The 23416-nt window shown below is 46.3% G+C and overlaps 1 protein-coding gene across 3 annotated transcripts in view; it reads right to left on the bottom strand.

Moving 5' to 3' along the window:
• Nucleotides 1-23416, bottom strand: part of CACNA1E (calcium voltage-gated channel subunit alpha1 E) — a 333421-nt gene that overhangs the window by 294640 nt on the left and 15365 nt on the right. For all 3 annotated transcript variants that reach the window (XM_068985905.1, XM_068985906.1, XM_068985907.1), the window contains exons 2-3: nucleotides 11132-11237; nucleotides 10141-10280 (exon numbers count right to left, since the gene is read on the bottom strand). In XM_068985905.1, coding sequence (XP_068842006.1) covers nucleotides 10141-10280; nucleotides 11132-11237 — 246 coding nt within the window. The remainder of the gene's footprint in view (nucleotides 1-10140; nucleotides 10281-11131; nucleotides 11238-23416) is intronic.

The raw sequence follows: 23416 nt of genomic DNA, 5'->3' as shown, positions 1-23416 counted from the left end.
TTTGAGATAAGACATGCAAGCTATAGGTAAAATGTGAACCCACATCACCAGCAGCAGCAGCATCATTACTGAATTTTCTTGTTGTAAGACCTAGTGAGGTAGGCAGTGGAAGTCCTACCTTTATTTCATAAATGAGATTTCATAGAGGAGAGCTGAGATGGTTTAGGCGTCACCTAGTATCATACTGAAGGATCAGAGAAGGAATGTATACTAGGGAGAGGACCAGGACCCCAAACCCTGAATCATTCAGTCCACTATATTAAATTCTGTTTCCATATAAGTTGCACATATATTCCAGGCAAGTAATTTTTAAAAATCTGATTTATTTCTTAACACCCCAGTGGCCTGAATGTAATCTGGAAGTAACAGATTCTCACTGCCAGAGAGAGTGGAGTATAGCTTCAATTGAGCCTGAATCCAGAGTTGACCAACCAGGACCCAGCTCAGCACATTCCAGCTCTAAGACCATGGACATGTGGCTTACCTATGTGGGTGTCAGTTTTCTCTCCTGTTAAAAATAATAAACATGGAAAGTTGGACAGATTTATCGTTCCCCCAGGTCTCAAATTCGGTGGCTAAGTCTTAGCAACCTCAGACTTAACCTTCCTTGGTACGTTCTCCTGAAGCCCAGCACACCCTCTTGTTCCTTCCAGCATCTGCCCTGCTCCCCTTGGCGATCTCTCTTCACGCCTCGTATCTGTTACTTTCTGACTTCAGGGAAACACACTGAACAGGACTGTTACATCTCACACTTCACACAGAACTGTACACTACAATGACAGCAACAGACAGACGTTCCCAAGGGAGGAGACGCACATCACGCGCAGAACGGAAATGCAGACATGCCCTTTAATTCTCAAGTCGCTCTTGTAAATCTGGAAAATGAACATTAATGCCATGGCCACCTCTGCATTGCAGTCCTGCCTCAGACTTTTCACCCCTGCTGCCCTCTTTCACACACACTCATGCACCTGCCTAAGACTGGATGCATTTAACTGCCTTCAAATGGGAGCTCCAGACCCAGGGTGGTGGTCTAGCTTAGAGAGTACCCGGTGGTCGCGTCTTTCCCTCTGTTACCCTGAATGAATGTAAAGCCAGAAAAATGATCCCAAACCAAGCCACCCGAGCATTCTGAGCTTCCTCCACTTCCCTGGCTTTCCTTCCTCCTTGTTGACACCAAGACCAATTCAGGACCCCACAAGTTCTCTCCACTTTGAGCTTCTATCAATCTGTGGAGGTGACATGAAGCCACACTTCAGAAAAGAGAAACCAGCCCAAAGGCAATGTCATACACCAGAACATAGTAAGTAGGGACTCACATAGTAAATACCTAGTCTAATCATGCAATAGATATCTGTAGAACGAATCAATGATGAGTCTCAATAGAGAAAAGGGATCAAGGGTCTATGTGCTAAGAAATGATCTCCCACCCAAGGAGCAACTGCAGCTCAACTGCCTGTCAACTACTAGCTGGGACTCTCATCTGAAGTCTCCCCAAAAGAAAGTTTACCTCGTCAAAGAGCAAAGAAGAGATGTCCAAAAGCTCCACGTTTTGCCTTCTGCCCATCTCCTCCCTAAATCCAAATTCCATATCCTAACTATCTTTTCCATCATGAATCCATCTGGAGGGAAATGCAATTAAAACAGAGAACTAATGTTCTGACAAAAGGAGAAGCTGCAAGCAGCAGCTGTGTTCCCCCAAAGTGGAGCTAGAAACGAATGAGGAGTCGGTGAGGAGGTGGAGGTCTTTCAGACGAGCAGCCCAACTCCACTGGGAGAGAGAACTTGAGAAGCAGTCTAGCTTAGGGCCTGCAGAGCACCCCAACATCAGGATGAAAGCACCTGAGATCCCATCTGCTTCTACTGCCTCAGTTCCTTTGAGTAGCTCCTAGCCCCCCACGTTGCCTCACGTGGCCTCAGTTTCCCCATCTCTGAAACAACAAGCTCCAATGACTCCTCCCTGTACCCAGCCCTTCCCTGCTTCCCACCCCCCACTTGCTTCACCCACTTAGAGTGAAGAGAATGAGTAAAAGACAGGTCTGTAAAAGCTCGCCAGGCTCACTGGCACGGAGACGCTATATAAATCCCAAGTGCTATCATTCTAGTACCACAGAGATTTAAATTGGGCTGGGGGCCCTGGGACTGCGTTATCAACACCTCCCCCACATTCTCAGCACTGGGAGGACGGTGCTGGGGAAGGAAAACTGTGCTTTCCTCGATCTTTAACTGCTCGGGAAACGCGTGTATTAGGGCGGCCTCCTTACAGAAACCTCTAAAAATACCTATCGATGTATTTAGCTCCAGATAGCGTCCTCCTACCAACAGGCTCCAGGCTGAGCCACTCTGCCTGTGCCATGGTGAGAAGCTGGGGACCTCCAATGGCAGCTCCCAGCTCTTCTGCGGCATCTCCTCGGGCTCTTCTCCTCCCGCTTCCCTTTTCCCTTCATTCTTCTCTCTGCAGGGTGAGGCACCTCCTCCCAAACTGCAGCTCAGGGTATGGCAATGGTTCCCCCCTCTCTTTCCCACGCCCTTTACTCAAAGTGAATTCCAGGATGAAAAAGACCTGCACGGCATCGAGCACAGGGTTAGAACCAATCACTGCTCAAACCGGTCCCTGCTCCAAGCCTTCAGTGGGTCCCTCGGCCTCTGGCTCCACTACGAGCTCCTCCCAGCTGGCCTGAGCTGGCCCCGGCTGCCCTCTCTGGGAGCATTGCTCACTATTCCCCTGGCCAACTCCCTGGAAGCATCCTGTGTGCTCTCTCTCAGCTTTAAGGATTTGTACACAAAATTATCTTACCTAGAAAAGCTCTTCCACTTTTCCTTGTCTAAGTCCTATCAGCCTGCCCTCACATCCCAATTTCAATGCTCCTTCCTCCAGGAAGTCTTCCCCAGTTCCCAGAGCTAGCCAGGGTGCCCTTCCTCTGGGTTTTCATGACTTGTGGCCTGCTGCTGGGGACACTCAGCCCTGCGCCACCCACATGCAGCACAGTGCCTGGCACATTGTGGGTCCTCAAAGATATCTCCTGAAGGACTTGAAGGAAGACACAGGGGTGGGGACAGGTGGTCACCTGGGCCCTGGAATGATGGTCTTGGTGGAGGAAGGAGGCTCAGATACATCTGCCCACTCTTCAGAGTTAGTACTCATGTTTCTGCAGCTAACAGAATAGCCAAAAGAGGTCATTTTCCACAAAAAAAGCTAGACAAACTGATCATAAAGCATGTTCTGAGCAATAAAGATATAGATATAAATGTAATTTTTGCAATATGGGTCAATAGATGGCAGCTTTCATTACATGGCAAATGCTGGGTGAGGCAATAGAGCCCTTCTCTCCATATCCCTCCATCTGCCCATAGCACCTCTAGGAAGTTGGGTTGTCAATATTCAGCTCTGACCCCATCCCTTGCACTCATCACCCAGGGAGCAATCCCAAAGGTAACCCTGAGAGTCCAGTCAACAGGCCAAACAACAGGAAGTCCAATATTCCTTACTCACCTAGAGACTCAGTTCCCAGTTTTCGTTTCTCTAATGGAGTGATCAGGATTCGAGCAGCTGGGCTGGGTCATAGCTACCTGAGAGAGCTGTAGGGAAGGCTTGGCTTGGACCGACCAAGGGAAGGACTGGGAATAGCTGTCCCCTCCATACTGACAGTTTCAGGGTGGCCCTAGTACTCTCTTTCACATCTAATCAGTGACAAGAGAATCTGGCATGGACCAAGTGATTCCATTCTACTAGTATTTATTAAGTACCTAACCCTAATCATCCACAGACATGAACAGGGTTCAAAGACACAATCCTGGCCCTCACTTTCCTATTCCTACCCATGGGTTAGGAGTGCCTCTGAGTTCTCATCCTCCCCTATCTTCACCCATCTATTCTAGGGGCTGTGACCTGTTTTTAAGGCTAATATGTAATAATGACTTCAAATAATTTAGAATTATCCAGGTGGCCTAACAAATATTTAGAAATAGCATCTCTTGAATTATTATCGGTATGAGAGAGATCCCAAGTTATGTAAGGTAATAATTTGTTAAGAAAATGAAAGTGAAGTAAAAGTATTATTCGCTCAGTCATGTCCAACTCTTTGCAATGTCATGGACTATAAGCCCACCAGGCTCCTCTGTCCATGGAATTCTCTAGGCAAGAATACTAGAGGGGGTAGCCATTCCTTTCTCCAAGGGATCTCCCTGACCCAGGGATTAAAGCAGGGTCTCCTCCATTACAGGCAGATTCTTTACCATCTGAGCCACCATAATTTGTTAAAAGAATGGCAAATTCACTGTCTTTTAGAAGAAATGAGAATACATTAACCTTGGTGTTTCTCAGTCCCAGAATTTGAGTGTTCAACAACATATAGTTTGTTAAATAAGTGGGTGGATAGATGGATGAACAAGCCAACTTAGGAAACAAGGTAGGACTTCTGGTTCAGTTTTTACAGACGAAATCATGAGAGTTAAGTAACGTGCCTTCCTAACCACAGAGCAGGGAGCTGGCTGTATTCCAAGCCTATGGATAGCAGTCTTAGGATGGACACATGGGGTTCTAGTCCTCTTCAAGTCACATGTGAAGCTTAAGCTCTGGCTCCAGGACATCTGCCTGATTATACTGAGCCCATCCCACATGGCTTCAAGGGGACTGAAGAAACACCCAAGCACAGAGCTGCAGAGCCTGTGAGGTCACTGACAGCATAAGGAAATGACTGTTGACGAAGGAACTTGGAGCCAGAAAATGTGGGCTCAAGGCCAGCTCTAGCACCTCCTAGCATATCACGTGCTCTTTCTGAACCTTGGTTGCTTCATCTATAAAATGGGGATGACAAGATCCCATTTGGGGGATTATGAGGGTTTGATGCATAATGTACATAAATTATCTCTGAACCATAAATTGCCTCAGCTTACAGACCTAAGAATTCTGAAAGTTAGCAGGTCTGGGGTTCAGGCAAAAGGCAGTGGCCCAGGCCCTCCAAACCCCATCTCTGAACAAAGGACATTGATGGCAGGTCCTTGGTTGAGCCAGCTGTCTGGCACCTCAGCTCCCTCCCTACCTCCCATCACACACTGAGAGCTGAGAAGCTAGACAGTCTCAGCCCAAGGCGATGTCCCACTCCAGCAGTGTGGGACCCACTCCTCCTCTGCACAGGAGGCGGATGTAGGTGACACCTGGAGCTGAGAGGAGAAGTCAGAGCGGCCAGCATGGGCTGCTCATGGGACAGGTGTCAGGAAGCCTGGAGAAGAGGTTGCACCAGTAGGAGCGACACACCAGCCCTGGGTCAAAGGACACTTTCCAACTCTGGATCTGCTGTCAAGCTGCTGGTGGTCCTGGGCTGAGCACTTACCCCCTCTGACTACTGGATGACTCCGATCTCAAATCTGGGCTGGTATGACAACATACTCACTGTAGCTAAGACCCCAAGAGTTGTAGGTGCCCCGTGGTTTTACTCACCACCAAAAGAGACGAACGCTGTCAATTAAACTATATCATGCCATTATTGTAAGACGCAGGCTGTATATTTTAGACATGCACCAGCAGGAGAAAAATGCATTTTAGAAGCAAAGTGACATGGTAGATGAAAGCACTGTCTGAGCAGAAGACAAAATTTGATTATCCATTCCCATGGGATAGAATCACAACTCTGAGCTTGGATCTCAAGAGTGCCATGCCCCTTCCCTGGAAAGAAAGAACCAGTAGGTTCAGGAAGAACAGGGGCAAAGTCCTATCGGTTCAGATGGACGGCAATGGCCTTTCAGCAAAGTTTGAGGAGCTGCTAACAATGGCAGATATTGGGGCTGGTGGAAGAGAAAGCAGAGAGGACAAGTGGCTTGGCCAAGGGCTCAGCACCCATGCCCACTCGTGTGCACACCACACAAGGGGACACAGAGGGCCTTACTGGTTACACTGATGAAGGATTCTGTTGACCTCTACAAATCTGCCCCTTCAATCATGTGGCAACCCTCATTTGAAGGCCAAGCTTATGGCTCCCACCAGCTTCTCTTGGCCTTCAGTGCCAGTTCCTACATCTTCCCTCACACATCCTACTTCCTAGCCCCACCCCAGCAAGGCAGATTCTCTTCTAGAAGAACTTCAACCTGTCACAACGGCTCTTAAAATGTGACACCCAAAAGATGTACACTGGAGCATCTTTAATAATTATTCACAACAGCCAAATCCAGAAAGAAACTTAAGTCTCAGATAATTGTAAAAATGGATACAGAAGCTGAGTACATCTACTTCATAAACTGCTGATCAGTCTTTACCGCTTTTTACCAAAATATGGAGTAACATGTACTATGCCCATAATATACCAAGAAAATGCAGCAAAATTACAAGCATTGAAAAGAGAGCTTGCTAAGCATTAAAAAGGCCGGAAGGAAATACCATAAAATAATCAGGAATTTTTCTTAGTCAGTGATTTTCTTTCTTTTTTTCTGTATTTTCCAAATTTTCCTTATTGAACATAGAATAGTTTGAAATGAAAATAAATGGACTAGATAAGAAATTTCAAATGGACTCTGACACATATAAGACTTAGTGAGACTAAGAATTCACATAATTTTAACATTAACCCACACATTACAGTAGTCTTCTTTTAAACAGATCATATTTTTAAAATGACTCAGACTCACTTAAGGCCTTTTACTGTATAGATCTTCCATGACTCACAATGAGGTTACACCCCAATAAACCCACCATAAGCTGAAAACAACAATAAGCTGAAAACACATTTAATACACCAAACCTAATGAACAATGGAAACAGTGAGAGACTTTATTTTCTTGAGCTCCAAAATCACAGCAGACAGTGACCACAGCATGAAATTAAAAGAGGCTTGCTCCTTGGAAGAAAAGCTATAACCAACCTAGAGAGCATATTATAAAGCAGAGACATTACTTTGCCAACAAAGGTCCATCTAGTCAAAGCTATGGTTTTTCCAGTGGTCATGTATGGATGTGAGAGTTGGACTATAAAGAAAGCTGAGCACCAAAGAATTGATGCTTTTGAATTGTGGTGTTGAAGAAGACTCTTGAGAGTCCCTTGGACTGCAAGGAGATCAAACCAGTCAATCCCAAAGGAAATCAGTCCTGAATATTCATTGGAAGGACTGATGCTGAAGCTGAAACTCCAATACTTTGGCCACCTGACGTGAAGAACTGACTCTCTGGAAAAGACTCTAATGCTGAGAAAGATTGAAGGCAGGAGGAGAAGGGGATGACAGAGGATGAGATGGTTGGATGGCATCACTGACTCCATGGACATGAGTTTGAGCAAGCTCCGGGGGTTGGTGATGGACAGGGAGGCCTGGCGTGTTGCAGTCCATGGGGTCACAAAGAGTTGGACACGACTGGGCAACTGAACTGACTGACTGACTGAACCTAGTGAACATCATAGCTGAGCCTAGTTACCTAGTTAGCTGAGCCTCATCATAGCTGAGCCACATTACAGGTAACTTGCTTTAGACTACAGTTAACACTTGCATTAGACTACACTTCGGTAAAATCATGTAACACAAAGCTAATTTTTTAATTAAGTGTTGAATATCTCATGCAATTTATTGAATACTATACTGAAACTAAAAAACACAACAATAACCCTCATGATCTCAGGGCTGACTGGGAGCTGTATCTGCCACTGCCCAGCATCACAAGACAGTACCATACTGCCTACGGAAAACATCAAAATTCAAAGTTCAGTCGCTACTGGAAGAGTATTGCTTTTACATCATCAGAAAATAAAAAAAAAAAAGTAAGATAAACTATCATAAGTTGGGGACTATTTATATAGTATATATTATTTTATGGACATTTAAATCATCCCTAAGCTATTAATATCAGCAAAAAATCAAAAGATAACAACTGTTGGTGAGGATGTGGAGAAAAAAGAATTCTTGTGCCTTGTTGGTGGAAATGTAAATTGGCCCAGTCACTGTAGAAAACAGTACAGAAATTCCTCAGAAGAATTAAAAATAGAGCTACCATATAATCCAGTAATTTCACTTCTGGGTATTGTGTCCAAAGAAAATGAAATAGACATTTCATGTTCAAAGAAAATGAAATCATTACCTCAAACAGATGTCTACAGTCCCATGTGCATTGCAGTATTATTCACAATAGCCAGATATGGACACAACCTAAATTTCCACCAATGAATGAATGGATAAAGAAACTGTGATACAGATATACATGCACACACACACACATAAGAACATTATTCAGTCTCTAAAAAGGAAATCCTGCCATTTGCAACATGGATGAACCTAAAGGACACTATGGAAATAAAGACAAATGCTGTGCGATCTGTTTTATTGATTACACTAATTTCTTAGAAGTGGAAGTCACAGTAACAGTGGGAGGAAAGGTGGTTATGAGGGACTAGGGGTAGGGAAAGGGGAAGATATTGATCAAAGGGTAAAAACTTTCAGCTACAGACATACATTCTGCAGACCTAGCATTCACCATGGTAAATAATAATGCATATATTATTATATTATTACTATATTATCATATAGTAAATAATAATGTATAACATACTTGAAATTTGCTAAAAGTGTAGTTTTCAAGTGTTCTAGCCACCATAAATAAAACTACGTGAGGTGATGGATATGTTAATCAGTTTGATTGCAGTAATCATTTTACAATGTATCAAATCATCACATTGTATACCTTAAATATAGACAACTTTCATTTGTCAATCACAGTTTAATTAAGTGGGGATAAAACCCACAAGACATCACCCAGGTGTACTACAGTCTATACTATGTACTTCTGAAACACGGCGCAGAAGCTGTATCTTTACACACTAAATCACACTTTAAATGCAGTAGTAGCATTTTCTTTTAGAAAAATAACCTTCAGAAGATCCTTTTGTAAGGCAACAGATGTTTTTAAACATAGAGAGTCATCTCTACTACTTATCTGATCCCTATACTAAGGGGTTCAATGCTCACTAGTTTCTATTTATACATTCTAGTCTGTCTATTACACTTTCAACTTTTCCCCTTTCACTTAATCATAGTTGACATGAACGTTAAATGTACGACAATGATGTCTGTTGCAAAAGACAATGAAAAGATGCAAGTGTTTCTAAACTCTCACTCTTGCCAGATTTTACCTGCCCCAACTCCTCTGAAAAAAAAAAAGAAAAGAAAAAGGTCTTCTTTGCTCCCCTCTGCCTTTGGTCAAGAATAACGGTAGCTCATCTCTCCCCGCTCCTCACTTTTCCACCCAGCTCTTAACTTGTCCTCACAGGTTTCAATTTCTGGGCAGCGGGTAAAGGAATTTCCATGCTACACCTTTTGCTGCCACAGCCACAGAGGACCCACGGGCTGCCCCCTCGCCTGCAGGTACCAAGAGCAGCCTGATATAGAGACACATGAGAAGCCCCAAAAGCCTGAGCAGGCATGCTCACCATCGCCAGTCCCAAGGCCCACCACATATGCTCACAACAGCACCAGACTGGCCCCAGGAGAGGTATACTGTATTCATTTTCAAAAGCAGAATGATCAAATATTTAAATAAAAGTACTGCCATCACGTATACCACCTGTAACACAATGTAGTGTTACTATGTCAATTTCCAAAGGGACGTGTTATCAAACATTTTCACATGATTCAGTTTTACAGCTTCTCATATTATAAATATACATAAATCTATAAATAAATAAATCTGTAAATCATTTTTAAAAAATCCTCTGTTGTCAAGACACGAGTCCCAAGTATCATTTCAGAGAATATACTTAAAAAAGAGTCTTTCCCAACCCCCTAAAGAAAACTGCACCTGATAGCATCCTTTGGCCCATTACGGGGGTTTTCCCTCATGCCAGGGCAAGCTGCTTGCTTTAGTGAAAAGACTCATTTGGAAACACGTGTTCAGCACTAGCAGAGCATAGAATGGGAAACCAGAAGCAGCAGCAGCCAGACCTTGGGTCCACAGCCTCTGTCTAATGCCATGTGCATCTCCAGAACACTTGCACTCCCCTGCAGCTGGCTCAGCCATGGCTCAGTACCATGGGAATCTTCTCCTTGAACTTCCTCCTCCTCCTCGCCTCCACAGAATCGTCTCCCCCCAATTCCCAGGTTTCTCGCACCAGCCACTTCATGACCCCACAGGCGCCTCCACGTACAAAGAAGAGACAGGAAGAGGACTCACCCGCTGAGGACCACGATGAAGTCCATGACATTCCAGCCATTGCGGAGGTACGAGCCCTTATGGAAGATGAACCCCAGGGCCACGATTTTGATCCCAGCTTCAAAGCAAAAGATCCCAATGAAATAGGGTTCTGTCTTCTCCTGCAGGATAAAGAACAGAGGTGTTGGTAAGAGGAGGACTGCTTCAACCAAGGCACCCCCTGCCTAGCTACCCCTCTGCTCTGACTTTTCCTGTCTCCTACAGGACACCAGGATGCCTGTGCTGAGCAGCCCCGTGTACAGCTGGGAAGTGAGGGTGCTGCGAGACTTACAGAGTGCACAAGAGCAAGGGAAGCCAGCTGCAGAAGTGGGTGGGTGTGGGGCTCACACCCAGGACCAGCTGTCTTCCCAAGGCAAAGACTGATGGTGCTGGCTTGGCCTTGAAGGGGCTGGCATTCCCACAGATGGTCATCACTTACGCTGGAAGCTTAAGAGTCCTTTCTCATCCATGGGTAATCAGACTGGAGCCACTTACCCATTTGTTTGGATTTTAAGCATTTTGTTTGTTCTCTTTGGGGAGGGGGTACTTTAGACACGTGAATAATTTCTTTACAGAGAGTATGGACAAACATTTAGGAAGTTCAGAACCATGACGGCACACAGGCTTTGAGCATCCTTCATCCTCTCTCCTTTGCTCTCCCTTTTTCCTCTCATTCTCAAAGTCCCCCAGGAAGAAGAGAGAAGAAAGTGGACCCTGGGCCTTTCCTTTCGTCTTGCCTGGCTGCCATGTGCTGTAGACACAGAACTTCCTGGGAACAGGAATTTAAAAGGTCAGTCCTCTTTATGAACCCCAGTGGGACTTGTCACCAACCTGTTCCTCAGCAAAGAACAAATTTACAGAAGTGTAGTAGAGTAGGAAAATAGAGAAGGGGGGCAGGTGATAAAGCAAAGGAGAAGGAAACCAGGGAAGAAGAGGAACAGGGGGAAAGAAAGATGAGGAGAGAGGCACCTACCAGTCTGCGGGACATTGGGGTCTTGTCATCCTCAGGAAGATGTTGCTCCAGGGCCAAGACGATGCAATTGGCAATGATGGTGGCCAAGATCATGTACTCAAACGGCGTGGGAAAGGAGGAGTTAAGAAACAGAATCACCAAAGAGAGAAGGACAGCCTCCAAGATGGCTATGTACATCCATACACAAACTTCATCAACCCACAGCATGTCTGTGCAGTCAGCATGATTGACAGGAGCAGACAGGCAGGCAGAACAGTGGCTGGTCCTTAGCACACGGAACTAGAACTGTTTCTGATCAGACTCTGAAGACAAAGCATTTTCTCAAGGAAAGGAAGAATGCAGTCAGTAAATAATGTATTAGACATATGGTAGACATTCCAGATTCTTAGTGAATTCAGTGACATATCCGGGAATTAACCAGGACCGAAAAAGGAAGTGGGACAAAGAGAGGAAGAAACAATGATGCTGTTGCAGGCTCCATGTTCTTCTCTATCTTCAAACCACTGATGCTCCAGCAAGGATCCAGCTGCGGCTGTTTGTGGCTATCTCTGGGAATCACATCTAGAGTGCCCTTCTCTTGAAGCTCTGCTCAACTGAATAGAAGAAGGGCCCTTAGAAAAGGAGCCACTGTCTCCATGAGCTCCCTTTTAATATCCAGTTCAGGATAATATTTAATGGGTCCAGGAGAAACTAGCTTTGTCCCATTTTATCTTCTCCCAAGCGCCTACATCTAAAGAAATCAGAGATACATATCATGAGCTTGCAGCCAGGGCACCGAAGTCAGGGCCTCTAGGAATCAAACTACAAACGAGAGGATAATGAATTCAGGCTCTGTTTTCCGTTGCATTTTTCTGAAGAGAGGTGAGTGGGCTCCCTGTGACTTTTTGAAAACAGGACTGTGATTCTAGTGCCAGCATCCTGGCTCCCGCAGAAAGGTTGTGCTGTAAAACCAGGGGGAGGCAGGAATGGGGAACTTCTAGAAAAAAGGAGAGGGAATCCCCAGCTCCAGAGTCATTCTGCACACGGGATTTCATTCTGTAACTACTGTTGTGACAAACAGCAGTGAGTTGCTGCCGCTGGTCTTGCTGAGCAACCTGTGATCTGGCAGCATCTGGGATCCAGGTAGAAAGTGCGGTGACGTGGAGGAAGGGGAAGGGATGTTGTCTCCCCCACCCCCATTCAGGCTGGCTGTGCAGGACGTAGGGCCCAGAGCCCTCCCTAGGTGGCACAGGAGGGGGACAAACCATAAACACGTCCCCTGATGCCTCACCATCCCCACCAGGTTATATGTGGCCGTGAACATCAATGGTCAAAGGGCACTCGCACATCCCTGACGGAGGGGAGGGGGGTCCGTGCAGGATGCAACTCGCCCGCCTGCTGCTCTGGTCCTGAGGCTAGAATGGTAGGTTGCAGGGGGTGATGCTGGCTTGCATCTGAGCCTCTGGAACTTTTCATTTAGCAGCACCTCCTCCCTGCCCCCATCCATCCCTGAGTCACAGCCCCAGCAGCTGGCTGTCTTCCTTTCCCACACACCCAACACTCGCCCAGGACTCATACCCTCAGGACAGTTCTGCCGCCTCTGCTGTCCTGCAGGGCAAAGCAGCCAGATCTGAAAACGAGACAGGGCTCAGAGAACCTCAGAGCCAGCCTCCTGCCTCCACACCCGACTGTGCTCACTGAAACCCGCTCAGTCAGAGGGGAGCCTCACTGCACCACCCAGAAAGCCCCCCAGCCATCTCGCCATCCCTTCTGCTTCAGTCTCTCTGCGTACCAAGCTAGGCCCCTGAGAGCCAAACACTAGCAAACACACCTCAGAGATGCTCATCTCACTTAACGTGCGTACTTTCTTGTGACAAGTTCCCCCACACAGCTAGTCCACAGACAAACTGAATTCCCAGAGTTTCACCTTTACTTCTGCACCATAATTTCACCCCAGAGTGCCCCGGACATGGATTCATCCTGAGGTCGGGGTGCTCTACAAGGCCTAAAGGAACACCCCTCTCAAGGATGTATGTATTTGATATTTTCAAAATTTTAAGCCAAAGGATCACTGCTCTGAATGGGCCCTTAGACATCAGACTGTAGGCAGAGGGTTTGGGTTGGGAGGATGTGGAAACAGGGTCTTCTCAGAATCTATGAATTACCAAACTCTCACTTTTAGATTCTAGCCTCCTAGGCTTGGGTGGTGCCATTTATTGAGCCCTCATGAATTCTCAGCCATCCAGATACCTGGCCAGTCACAGGAAATCTGACTTGTCAGCCTCTCTCCTGCTGTGAGCGTCCTGTATGGTGATGGCCACACCTTGCCGAGGAGGCTAGCCCTGTGTCTACCACAAGGCTGATCTGTCTGCACCTGGACATTGTGGGCTAGGTGAGCTGAGTGGTCTTAACAGGGAGTTTTGGCTTCGGTCGTCTGGCCGGGACACAGAGGTGTGAAGTGGGTGTGAGGATGGGTGGCAGCGGGGATCCAGAACCCCAAGAGGACTAGGTGAAAGAAAGAAGGCGGCCAGGGAAATCTTAGGCGAGAAGAACAGGAGAGAGCACCCACTCCTACCCAGGCCCCAGCCACTCCCCCTTGTAGCTCTTCCCTTCAACCTCCCGTCTGCTTCTCTTTCTGAAGAAAGTACAAAGAATGGGCCCTTACATCTCAGTGCTTTTGCTTCCTCCTGCAACGGCCTTTCTCCTCTTTCCTTGGTCATATATCAAGATTAAGGTGAAACATCACCTGGCCTGTAAAGGTTTCTCCCTGTGCCCCCCAGCTCTCCGCAGGGTGCAATTTCACCTTCACATTGATCTCCCCAAAGAAACTCTACCTGGAAAGCAGGGGTGGGGTTTGTTCACGTCTCCACTGGCGGGGCTCAGCAGAGCTCCAGACACAGGGAAGAAGCTCACTCAGTGTTGAGCGCAGGCTGAATGAAAGGAAGGCGGCCCAGTCTGTGAGCTGCAGCTCCGCTGAGGAGCCATCATAGTGACCAGGCTGTAGTCACTCCGGCTGGCTTGGACCCCCATCTGGGAGCTGACTCAGGGGCACCGCTCCCAGTCTTCCTGAAACAGAACTTCAGGCCCTTAGCAAGGGCTCTGATGTACCTCCCAGGGGAAGAGCCTGGGCTGCAAGGAAGGGCACACAGGGTACAAGCCTGCACCTCACAGGCTAGACAAAGATGTGCTCAGAAAGGTCAAAGGCAACTCCGCATTGCCAAGGCCTCAAAGAGCAATGCCCATCATGAAACAGAACAGGATTCCCCGTCCTTTACCATCTCCCAGAGTTTGTTCAAACTTTTGTCCCTTGAGTCGATGATGCCATCCAACCACCTTATTCTCTGTCATTCCCTTCTCCTCCTGCCTTCAATCTTTCCCAGCATCAGGGTATTTTTCAATGAGTCAGCTCTTCACATCAGGTAGCCAAAGTATTAGAGATTCAGCATCAGTCCTTCCAATGAGTATTCAGGGTTGATTTCCTTTCAGATTGACTGGTTTGATTTCCTTGCTGTCAAAGGGACTTTCAAGAGTTTTCTCTAGCACCTCAGTTTGAAAGCATCAATTCTTCAGCATTCTCTATGGTCCAACTCTCACATCCGTACATGACTACTGGAAAAATCATAGTTTTGACTATACGGACCTTTGTCAGGCAAGTGATGTACACATATTAACTCTTCAAAACAAGAAACCAGCATGCATAGAAGATCCCTTTAATGAAAAAAAGATTTTATAAGAGCAAAGGAAAAAAATCTGTCTTGTTAGAAGGATAATGAGTTTTCTTGGGGTAGTAGGATTACTTCTTTGTTCCTTAATGCATTGTGTTATAATGAGCATGTATTCATATACAGCTGTGAAATCAATTAAAGCTAGATTTATTCTGAAACAAACAAGTAAACAAACCAACATTAAAAACCCATACCAACCTGAGGGTCATGGAAATTATTAGCTCAAGATTTCTGAGAGGATCAAATGCAAGAGAACAGAGACTGGACTAAATGAGGAAACGGCCAAGGAAGTTCTTTGAAACCTGCAAAGCTGCCTCCTCTGCATCTGTCTCGCTGTCTGCTTGCTAGGGGCCTCATTTTATAAACTTTCTTAGCAAGCTCCCCGAACACCCCTTCACTCCTTTCTCCCTCTGAGCCCGTTAATGAGGACCTGTGTCACTCCCAACTCTCCCTTCCCCGTCTCACAGCTTCAAGACAATCATTAGGGAAATGATAAAAATAGGTTTCCTTATTGATTTATCTCTGTTACCCAATGCTCCTTCCTTGGAATGGTTGACTTGTTTCCTTAGCAACACAGCTAATTCAAGCAGCACGACTTGGCCTGCACACCTGATATTTGTTCATCTCCTTTCCTGAAGCCCAGAGAGCCAGGGCAGGAGACGGGGGTACGGGGGCTGCCCTCCCAGTGAGCTGCTGGCTACCATGGTGGTGCTGGCTCTGCCTGTCCACAGAGCCCCAGGGGCCGGGCCTGGGAGCTGTCTTCCCTCTGCCCACCCCACAGGGACTGATGTGCAGGTACGGAACTGAGCAGTACTTAGGCCCCATACAGCAAACCTGGGTGCCCCCAGGGAGACAAGCATCTCTGTACCACCTGGGTGCTGATCCTAGGTCCCTTCTCCTCTCAGCAGCCTCATCTCAGAGCTGTGAGGCTGGAACTCCGAGGAGACTGAATGAGCTCAGAGGGGCCGAGGGCCCACCAGAGGCACAGGCAGGCAGATGAGATGCTGTGCTCTCATTCCAAGCCCAGGGCTGGTGGAGCACGTGCTTTTGTGGGGAGCAGCCTGTGGGTGCCTAGGCCATTGCTGTAAACTCCTGGGGGAGTCCAGAATAGCATAGTCTCAGGATAGCAGGCCTCAGAACCCATCTTCATCCCTCACCCCAGGACCAAAGCACACTCCCTATGGGCAAGTCTGTCTCCTTTCCTCCTGTCCACCCTCGACTCCTATTTGGGGATGCCCAATTCTAAGAGATGGAAGGAAGTCAAAAGACGGTCTGGGCATTATTATGCACAATCTCTGCTCACAGCTGCACAGACACATTCTAACAAGTGGAATGTTGACTCAAAGACAGTCTTGGGGTAGAGGGTGCTGCCAAGTCTGCGATTTCTTCAACACCAAAGGGATAGTTTAAAAATGAATGAGAGTGAAATCTAGCTATCCAAGACCTTCGGGCTGCCTTTTTAATATGAGAAGAATCAGAATCTCCCTCATGACCTGGAATGCGATGGAGAATATCTAGGTTGGCAATGGAAACCAGAGCCACAGTTCTCCACAAAAGTCACTCCAACATGGTACTCAAGTCAGGGAAAACCACCGCCACCCAATCCTCCAGAGCCAAAGAAGGACAACGTGAGGGTCAAAGTCTAAGATGACACATGAATATACACACACTACTATGCGTATAAAAGATGATCAATAAGGGCCTACTGTATATGTAGCATAGGAGGAGGCAATGGCACTCCACTCCAGTGCTCTTGCCTGGAAAATCCCATGGACGGAGGAGCCTGGTAGGCTGCAGTCCATGGGGTTGCTGAGGGTCGGACACGACTGAGCGACTTCACTTTGACTTTTCACTTTCATGCATTGGAGAAGGAAATGGGAACCCACTCCAGTGTTCTTGCCTGGAGAATCCCAGGGACAGGGAAGCCTGGTGGGCTGCCGTCTAGGGGGTCGCACAGAGTCGGACACGACTGAAGTGACTTAGCGGTTAGCGGTATATATAGCATAGCGAAGTCTGCTCAATACTCTGTAATGACTTATAATGGAAAAGAATCTAAAAAAGAACAGCTACATGTATATGCATAACTGAATCACTCTGTTGTATACCTGAAATGAACACAACATTGTACATCAACTATACTCCAATATGAAATAAATATTTTTTAAAAGAAACCTTTGAAAACCGTAAGGTGCTACACACATGGGCATTCGTTTTTATTCTCCTACTAAATCCATCTTTAAGCATCAGCTGTGGATTAAAGCTTTGGGGGAAGCATCTGTGAGTGGTCACAGCCGCTGGGAGTGGGCTGGCTGGCTGGCTGGCTGGCTGGCTGGCTGGCTGCAGCCAGGGGCTGACATTGAAGAGACCCACAGCAATAAAGGATTGAAAAGAAAATTATGGTAATGAGTCTCCGGGAAGAGAGCAAAGACATTTGGCCCAGAACCTCCTGGGAATATGGAAAGCACATCCAAACAGCAGTCCCCAGAGGAGGATTTATGAAGCTGATGGCTCTGATGCAATCTTTCCCAGTGATTAGAAGGGACATTCATCACACCCAAGGCCAGGGCTAAGAATGGGAGGGGTTGAACCATCATAGAGGTCCGGCTCTGGCTCCTACAGACCCTGATGGAAATGCAGTGAGATAATGCTGGTGAGATCATATCCCCTGCCTGGGCCATGGAGAACGATACATCTGGAGGGACCAGAAGTAGGGCAGAGACGGGACCTCATGCCTAAAACCCAGACATGGACAGGGCCACCACCATCATCTCCACAGACACTGTCTGCACCCCTCCCGAGAGGCCAGTATTCTCACAGGAATAGTTGTCTCCCAGCCTTTCCACACATGCCGTGTGTACAATTCTTCAATGCCTCCCAGACTGAAAAGAAAATCCAAACCAGCCCTGGTAGGCCTGGGGCCAACTCTCCTTCCTGGAAAGACGTTTCGCCTTCTTTCCAGATCATGGGATGAAGTAGGAGTGACTATGAGATAAAAAGATGATGAGCCAAGAGGGCTTTCTAACACTCTCAGCAAGCCTTTGCAGCTCTGCCTGACCTAGGTTCAGAGGTTAGAGGTCAGGTTCAGAGGTCAAAGGCCAGGTTCAGAGGTAAGTCATGGTCCAAGGGAGCCTAGGCCCAGAGGCTAACATGCTCCTGGATAGGCTCCTCCTGGACTTCTTTGAATCTGCTTCTGTGGCTGACCCAGCAGGACAGAGTATCCAAAGAAGTCTCATTCAGAAAAGGAAATAAAGAGAGCCATTGCTTTCTTTGGGGTTCTGAGGGGTTACTGATAAATTTTTCAGTTTCCTGAAAGACAGTGTTAAGCATCTGAATTTATCAATGTATGAACCACTCTCATATCTGGGGCAAGTCACGCCCTCAACTCCACCCCCAACTCTTTTCTCAGTCCTTATTTTTAGGTTCCCAGTCTCTGTCCCAAACTTATCGATGGGGTGGATGACACATAGTCACTGAATGGCAGGAGGGCTAAACCCCAGTGTTTGCTCCTGTGATAGAAGAATCAGTACACAATTTTGACTGCAATTCTGGAAATCCATCCTGGATCTGTCCTCCCTTTCCCATCCACATTACAGCAGAAACACACTGCTAACAAGCAGAAAAATGAGGTAGAAGGCTCTGCATACTTTGCATTGTCCCATTTCATTATCTCATCACTTCCTTATTGGAATTTTTCTCACCACCCAACTCGCCTTAAAAAAAAAAAAATCAGATTGAAAAACCAAACCCCTTTCTCTTTTTTTAAAAACAAAACAAAACAAAAATGTGTTATGTGACTTCCAGCCTTAACATCAGTTTTTTAACTTTGGTTTCCATGGTGGTGGGATGCAACCTACCATCACCATGACAACAGCTGCCTCTGTTCAAATTCACCATCTGACAGGCAGTCCTGAACACACCTCTCTCCCTCTCTCTGTCAAGAAGATGGAAATGCCATTACACCTACTCCTAAAGACTGAAATCCTAATGAATGAAAGACAAAGGAAGCAATGTTGAGAATATAGCAACGAGGCACAGAACCCCCCCAAAGGCTTTCTGTTTGCCCATACAGCCCACTGCTCTCTTAGAGAGGTCAATGGACTCAGTTACTCAAAACAAAAGATCCCCAGCACTAACCCTGCAATGTTGGCTGTGTAGCTGCATTGAACTTTTCATTGCTTTTAGACCAAACAACTCCCATCTCACTCCCATATCCCTGCCCTCTATATAAAATAAAGGAAGTTCACATCATTGCCAACACAGTTAACCAGTGCTCAGTCTCAGCTGAGCCCAGTTCCAAAAGGATGGGAAGTGGTGATTCTGTGAAACTCAGTCAGCACCAGCTTCCCTCTCTCTCTCCTCTCACTAACAGACAGCTGGATAAGCCCTAACAAATTCCCTTTTTGTGTGTCACACTGAATCCTGGACTCAAAACGCTGTCATTCGACAGAGTTTTGGTGATCAGGAGACAAATGATTGAATGCTACAGAAAAGGGAAGAAAGAAAGGGGAAGTACTAAAAGCCTCTGGACGGAAAACAAAACAGTGGTGGGAAAATTACCTGTTTCAGAAACCAGAATCTGTGTTTTGATGACACTCTGATGAATTCAAGCCCATCAAGCCTTTCTGGCAGCAACGTGTGTTTTAGGCAAAGAATGTGGGCTGCCATCAGCAACCACACCCAAGACTGTAGCCTACTCTACATCCCCACTGACTCTGTGGGGCTCAGGTGGTACTCTGAATGCAGAAAGAAAAGGAAAAGCCTTCTGTGAAAGAGTCCACAGATCATCTCTGGCAGAAGATTTTGTTTCCCTCAAAAAACCCTGCTATTGCACCCCAACATTCAAAGACACCTAAGAGCCTCCAAACCACATGAGAAAATGTTGACAGCACTAAGGATTCTCAGCTTATAAAAGGAAGACTGGAGAAAGACATCATAGATCTTATCAAATATCTGAAGGGCTAGCTTGTCAGAGGGGATGCTGAAATTGTCTAAGTTCTTCTGAAGGGCAAGGCTGAGACTACTGGATGAAGCAACCACCCAAAGGCAGATCTGGGGCAATTCAGAGAAGTTCCATAAGCAAATGGACTGTATTGTTAAGTAGTAAACTAAGTGTTACAAGAATAAATGTTTAAAAACCATTTAACCTAAAGAGAGAAAAACCCTGGTGCGTAGCAAGTGTCAATTTCTGGAGTGTAAACCTGTCTCCATGGCAATCTCAAGCTACCAACTTGACACCCATGCACACAGAGTTGGGAAGAGATACACACAATTGAAACCTACAAGCTGTGACCACCCAGTTCCACACACCACTCACTGCAAGTTCCACATCCCTAGGAAACCATCAAGGATACTAGAGATGCCTAAATTTGACAGCAGTTGAGCCGGACAACCCTCCTACACACGAGGAGTTAACAAACGGGAAGGAAGAATGTCAGTGAATCTTCAGTCACTTGCTCAAGGGCCTCCTGGGTCAGCAAGACTCACTCTGCCCCTTAGACTCAAGATGCTCCCCTAGTAGACCTGCCTTCTGGAAGTCTGAAGCATCACCCTTAGCACAGAAGGCTAGGGACCTGTGCAGCCAGATGTGTGCAAGAAGCAGCCACAGGTGCATCATCTACCAACACCATGAAACAGAAGAATCAATCACCCCATTCTTTCAGGTTGAATTCTGGGAGGCCCCTCCGCTATATCACTGTGGCTATAAGACAACTGAGAGGAAGCAACCCAGACACGTGATTAAAAGCATATTTCAAAGAAACAGATCAGGTAAAGGCTCTCCTCTTCTAGATCGTCAGTGGATCTCAGCCTGTCTACACAGCAGAATCATCTGGGAGGCTTTTAAAAATTAAAGATACAGGTATTCCATCTTTAGAAATTCTAATGTAATTCATTTCAGCTACTGTCTGGGCATCAGAATATCCAGAAGGACTCAGGCTGATTTTCATGTGCAGTCAGGGAGAAGAACGCTGCCTTCCGTGGTGAAGGCAGTGACAGCTAAAGGTGCCCTCAAGTCACGTGAGATAACAAATGAGGAAACTAGAATCCCGGGGGCACCTCGGTAAGAAACGAAAAGTGCCTTAGAGTTCTGTTAGCTAATCCCACACACTAACTTTATAGATGTAGATACTGAAATCACAGAAGGAATAAGATTTTTCCAGAGCCAGGACTAGAAACCTCTTTGGATTTCTGACAAGCTTAGGAACCTATTATCAGAGCAATCAAATAAAACTCCCTTGGCTTCCTGGCTTGAATGGAGGCTTCTAAAAGAAAGGGATCTTTTTATTGAGTTTACTTCTCCATCCCTACTTGACTGTTCTCAAGAGCATCTCTCTTAAGGTTAGGGTCTGGATGGTTTACTCTCTCAGGACCACTGAAGAGTCCAGAAAACACTGTGAGATAAGTACATGCTGGAGCATCCAATCTCCCGTCTACTGAGACGTGATCCTTGCGCTGGGTAGAAGCTCAGTGCCTGTAAACTACCACCATTTCATAACATTCTCAAGCAACATTTTGGGAGAAGGAAATATTAGCCATTGTTCTGAATCACTGCCTCCCATTCCCATAATCCATTCTCATGGATTGCCTCCCAATCCCATTCACGGATTCAACTGGATCCGTGCTGGTTGGCTTCTCTTGAATTTTCCTTCTCTGTTCCATTCCTCCTTTTTCTTAATTAAGTCCTTTCTTATTAATCATGATCCCTGCCTTCGATGCCTCAACCTAGAGAAGCACTAAAAATAGGAAATGGCAACCCACTCCAGTATTTTTGCCTAGAGAATTCCACGGACAGAGGAGCCTGGTGGGCTACAGTCCATGGGGTCACAAAAAGTCGGACACAACTGAGCGACTGATACTAACTAAAAACAGGAGGAAAACATCCCAGAAAGAGGACAAAGGGATAGAAGGATGATGAGTAGACAAAGACTGAGGAAAGCACAGAGGAAATGTGACGAACGAAGTCCTGAACCGAGAGTCAGGAGCACCGGATTCCAGCCCGGCCTCCGCCACTTACGGAGAGACCAGCGGCAAGTCACCTACCCTCTCTGACCCTCAGCTTTCTTACAGATAAATGAGGCTCGATGCAAGTTTCTCTTAGGTCCCTGTAACTTTAATATCCTATTAGTCTGTGGTGCTAATAGCTAACATGATGGGAAGGGAAGTGAGACAGAAAGGAGGCGCCTCCATTATTACAATGGAGAGAAGCCACCTTTGGAGAAGCTACGAACATCCAACAATAACAACCAAAGCAGAGTCCTGGCGCACCTAGGCAAGTGTCTACAGTGGAAACATTTCTAAACTTTCAATAACAGAAGCTCGGTGACAATTGGCTAGAAATACCTCCATGAGACAGTTAATGAAAAGTCAGAATCCTCAAAATGGGGGCCCGGGGGTGAACTTAAGGCTGCTTTTCCATAAACCTACCGGAAGCCTTTCCTACATTCTCTACTGAGATAGTAAAGTGGTTCCTGCAGCCCCTCTGTCCCCACAACCCCCATTTTCCTCAACTAGCCAACAAAGCCAGAAGCATTCAGTAAAAGATGAAATTCCAGAAAAAAAAAGTCATAAAAGTTGCTTCCTCCCACTATCACTCACACTATGGGTGCCCTGGAAAAGGGAGGGCTGAGAATAGACTTTTTGAGAGCTGGAAAACAGAAAATGGACTTTCTATGCTAATATTAAAAAGAAAAGGAGAATTGACACTTCCAAATCAAAAGTCCCTGCAGAATGATGAAGAGAGTCTGACAACGGAGCTTTTGGTGAAGACAGGAGACAAAAATAGCAAAGAGCCCCAATTCCAATTGACGTTTGCATTCCAATGACACAGGGCAAATTGTCACAGACCCATTTCGTGGTGCTGGGGAAGAGATCTTTGCTCTTTTCCCATCCACAGATTCCTTACTCCTCCATTGATTAAGCCTCATACCCAGCAGGTGCTACGGATGCAGGCAAGCAGTTCAGGGTCATCCTAAAAGGATGCTCTGTTAGAGAAGAGTTCTTGCTACTCTTCTGGTCTGATCCGAGGCAGTGTAGTACAGTGGAAAGAGAAGAGTCAATGGAGTTGGCCAGACCACGTCTTCCTGTGACCCTGGGCTAATCATCTGTCAGAAGAGACAATAACATCTATTTCCCTCAGGACTGGGTAAAGTGACGGATGTCTCTAACGCACACTGTAGAGCGCTGGCCATACAATAAGTATTTATTAAAGGTTAGTTTCCTCTGAGGGGTTTCCCCAGTGGCTCAGCAGTAAAGAATCCACCTGCAATGCAGGTGAACCCCAATGTGGGTTCAATCCCTGGGCTGGGAAGATCCCTTGGAGAAGGAAATGGCAACCCACTCTAGTATTCTTGCCTGGAAAATTCCATGGACAGAGGAGCCTGGTGGGCTACAGTTTATGGGGTCGCAAAGAGTCCAACATGATTTAGCAACTAAAATGATAAAATACTTTCCTCTCAACATTGCCAGGGATATAAACTGAGGCATGGAAAACTCTCCAGGCCCAGATCATGGTCCCCACAGTGTGCTGGTGAATGATACAAAAATAAGTACATGAAAATAAAAAGAAATGAAGGTTAAGAGAAGA

Source organism: Capricornis sumatraensis, chromosome 14 (assembly GCF_032405125.1).
Source record: "Capricornis sumatraensis isolate serow.1 chromosome 14, serow.2, whole genome shotgun sequence".
In the NCBI taxonomy this organism is placed as follows: Eukaryota; Metazoa; Chordata; class Mammalia; order Artiodactyla; family Bovidae; genus Capricornis; species Capricornis sumatraensis.
Note: the sequence above shows the minus strand (reverse complement) of the source record. Positions and strands in the feature narration are given on the sequence as shown.